Raw genomic sequence first — 2,869 nt, forward strand, 5'->3', positions numbered from 1 at the left:
AAAGGAAAAATAACTAAAGATTGCATATATGAGTCTTCCTTCCAGAATCATCGATAATTAGAGAGATAGACAAAGGTTTCAGAATGAAGATGGCGGCATTCCGAACTATCGATCTAACTACGGCTTCTACAGGGACTTGGTTCTCCAACGTTCACTAATCACATATACTCCAAAGCTTGTATTTAAGTTTTCTTAAAACTATCTTATTGGGCAAAGGAACACTTTATACATATCTTTTTTTAATAGATAATATAACAACATTTATCCAAAAAAAAAGTAAAATTAAACAATGGACAATTGTCGTAATTTTTTTTACCATATTGGTTATTTTTTAATCAAAAAACTAAAAAGGCTATTATTTAAGGGTATCAATTTAAGAATGATGCCCAAAATCTGGTCCGGCTTAGCCCGAATATTAGCAGACTTCGGGTCTAAGTTTTTCGGCCCGAAAAAAAATCTGATTTTCGGGCCGAACTCAAATCGGACTTCGCACTCGGTTGGACCGCGGTCCAAAAACTCAAAATTTAAAAAAAAATAATAATAAAAGAAAAAAATAATATTTACAAAAGGAATTATGCGAGTTGGGGCCGACTCAAACCCAAAATATATAGAGTCGGACTTTGGACTTTAACTATATAGATGCGAAAAAAATCGGACCGTCCAAACCCGAATCAAAACCTTCGGACTGAATGCGGATTTGGACCGGGTCGGACCGGACCGACCCGACTGACATCCCTACTATATATTATTATCAACCATATATTTATTTATCACTTTATTTGAAGTAATTATTTTGGTAGATCATATTGAATTATTATAGAACTATGTAATCGCACACAATTTTATTAGAAAACACAATGAGTACAATAAAATTACAACCTTCCACAAACCAAAACAAAGAAAAAAAAAAGTCAAACACCAAAAAGAAAAAGTTACACGTAAATTATAATACAAAAAACAAACGGCTCCTCTCCATGTATACGCAGTGAACACAAGAACTCACCGCTTTTATTCAATCATATACATTTATATACCAACAGATATATTCACGACACTAGCGACGACAACGTCATACCGTACGGAACCGCAAACGCGGATATTTGGTGGTGCGTTTCGAAATCGTGGCGTTTAAGGACACTTGCGGCGGCCGCCATGTGTGGTGAGGGTGGCATAACAATGGCATTTCTCGTAATTCCCTGCCGTACCTGGCGGGACACAGTTACAACGTTTGCAACACGTCCCGCAGGCACGGTGGCATAACCTCGGTCTGCTCGAGAGTTTGCACCGTGTGAAACACGCGCTTCCGCAATCTAAATATATATTTTTTATGATCGCAAAATAAAAACATTTAGCAAAAGGTAGATATTTTTTTTAAACTATGATCTAAATTCATGATCTTTACAATACTAAGTAAATATTAATACACATACAAAAGAGTAATTACCGATTTTCTTTGGGTAGTCGTACGGAGATTTTGAGCTTGCCTGCTTCAAAGAAACATGATGAAAGATCGTAAAAACTATTGAAAAATTCTAAATTATAAAACTAAATTACGTTAAATCGGATTTTTTTTTTTTTTGAAAAAAAAAATTGTACCACATCGGCTTGAACAAGGTGGAGAACTAGCAGGGAGATGAGCAGAGAAGCGAGGAGAACTTTGGGAATGGCCATAATTCAACGCTGGATTTTCAGAAAACGGTACGGACAATGAAGAGAAAATATATCGTGAATTGCAGGAAGATGTGATGTGTTCGTGGAGAGGCGAGGGAGGGTTCTATTTATAGCCGGAGAAGCCGCCTCAATTTGGTCTAGAGGATTCATGTGATGCTTTTTTAATTATTATTTTCTATATATACATATATATATATATATATATAATATTGTATGTTATTTTGTTAGGAAAATTTATAAATTCGATTGTCAACAATAGTTTCTAATATTTATATCCATAGGTTCAAATTTTGATTCAGTACAACCATGCTTCACACTTTGTTGAAATGGTGATTTCAATTATTGTTAGCCATTTAGAGTATACGAATTAGTGACAAATAAACAAAAAGGGAATGTATTTTATGAAATTTTCAGTTTTTACTGTAGAATAAAACATCTTGAAAATTAAATAACAGGGTTAAATTCAAATGAGCAACCCTATTGTTGCATACTGTGGTCCGAATTTACTCCCGTCTAGAATGTAAAAAGTTTCACGTCAGTTTTTTTTTATTTTTTATTATAGACAACGCTACAATCTTTTTTATATAGTTGTGAATAAAATAAATATACCAATTAACCTTAAAAAAATACATAGAAAATTTGCTAATTATAAAAAGGGGTTTGATAAATGGGTCGGTGGGTGCGTATAAAAAGTGGGCGTACGCGGACAAGCGAATATTCTGGCGGAGAAATTTGTCATGAGGTTCCTATTTTTTTCTTCTGAAAATATTTCAATGATATATATATATATATATATATATATATATATATATATTTTAATTTCTTGAAACAAAATTCTGCTATTTTATTCCCTTAAAATAATTATACGAGAGACCATATTTAACTCTATTAATTGATTCAATTAATCACCTAAATGATACGTTTAATAAACGAAACTTTTGACTTTCTTGACTAATCCAATCCAAGGATTACTGACTGATAAGCGTATTAAGACAATTTTTTTATTTCTTTCTTTGGAAAAGTGTGTATTTTATTATAATATTCGTTTCACTCACTTTTCTATGAACTGTATGACGTTGATACTCGATTTTTGCTTTCTTCCTCTCTTTTTTTTCTAATCCCGAAACACAATTATTTGGGATATTATATGAAATTTGCAATATATATATATATATATATATATATATATATATATATA

General features: G+C 32.2%; 1 protein-coding gene across 2 annotated transcripts; it reads right to left on the reverse strand.

Moving 5' to 3' along the window:
- Positions 1–823: 823 nt before the first annotated feature.
- Positions 824–1,759, reverse strand: LOC104811407 (gibberellin-regulated protein 1-like). Of its 2 annotated transcripts, none has more exons than XM_010538086.2 (3): positions 1,597–1,759; positions 1,445–1,487; positions 824–1,310 (listed from the first exon to the last, which is right to left on the reverse strand). In XM_010538086.2, the coding sequence occupies exons 1-3, from the start codon at positions 1,669–1,671 to the stop codon at positions 1,129–1,131; spliced, it is 300 nt and encodes a 99-aa protein (XP_010536388.1). In that variant the 5' UTR covers positions 1,672–1,759; the 3' UTR covers positions 824–1,128. The 2 variants fall into 2 exon arrangements, with proteins under 2 accessions (XP_010536388.1, XP_010536389.1); XM_010538087.2 differs by having other exon boundaries at positions 1,445–1,484; positions 1,597–1,757.
- Between the last annotated feature and the right edge of the window lie 1,110 nt (positions 1,760–2,869).

Source organism: Tarenaya hassleriana, unplaced genomic scaffold (assembly GCF_000463585.1).
Source record: "Tarenaya hassleriana unplaced genomic scaffold, ASM46358v1 Cleome2, whole genome shotgun sequence".
Lineage (NCBI taxonomy): Eukaryota > Viridiplantae > Streptophyta > Magnoliopsida > Brassicales > Cleomaceae > Tarenaya > Tarenaya hassleriana.

What these genes read in the sequence shown, in the direction of transcription:
- LOC104811407 (XM_010538086.2), bottom strand. Translation starts at nt 1,671, where the DNA reads ATGGCCATTCCCAAAGTTCTCCTCGCTTCTCTGCTCATCTCCCTGCTA. An exon ending in ACCTTGTTCAAGCCGATGTG is followed by an intron (nt 1,488 to 1,596) that starts GTACAATTTTTT and finishes GTTTCTTTGAAG; the next exon opens with CAGGCAAGCTCAAAATCTCC. An exon ending in CGACTACCCAAAGAAAATCG is followed by an intron (nt 1,311 to 1,444) that starts GTAATTACTCTT and finishes ATATATATTTAG; the next exon opens with ATTGCGGAAGCGCGTGTTTC.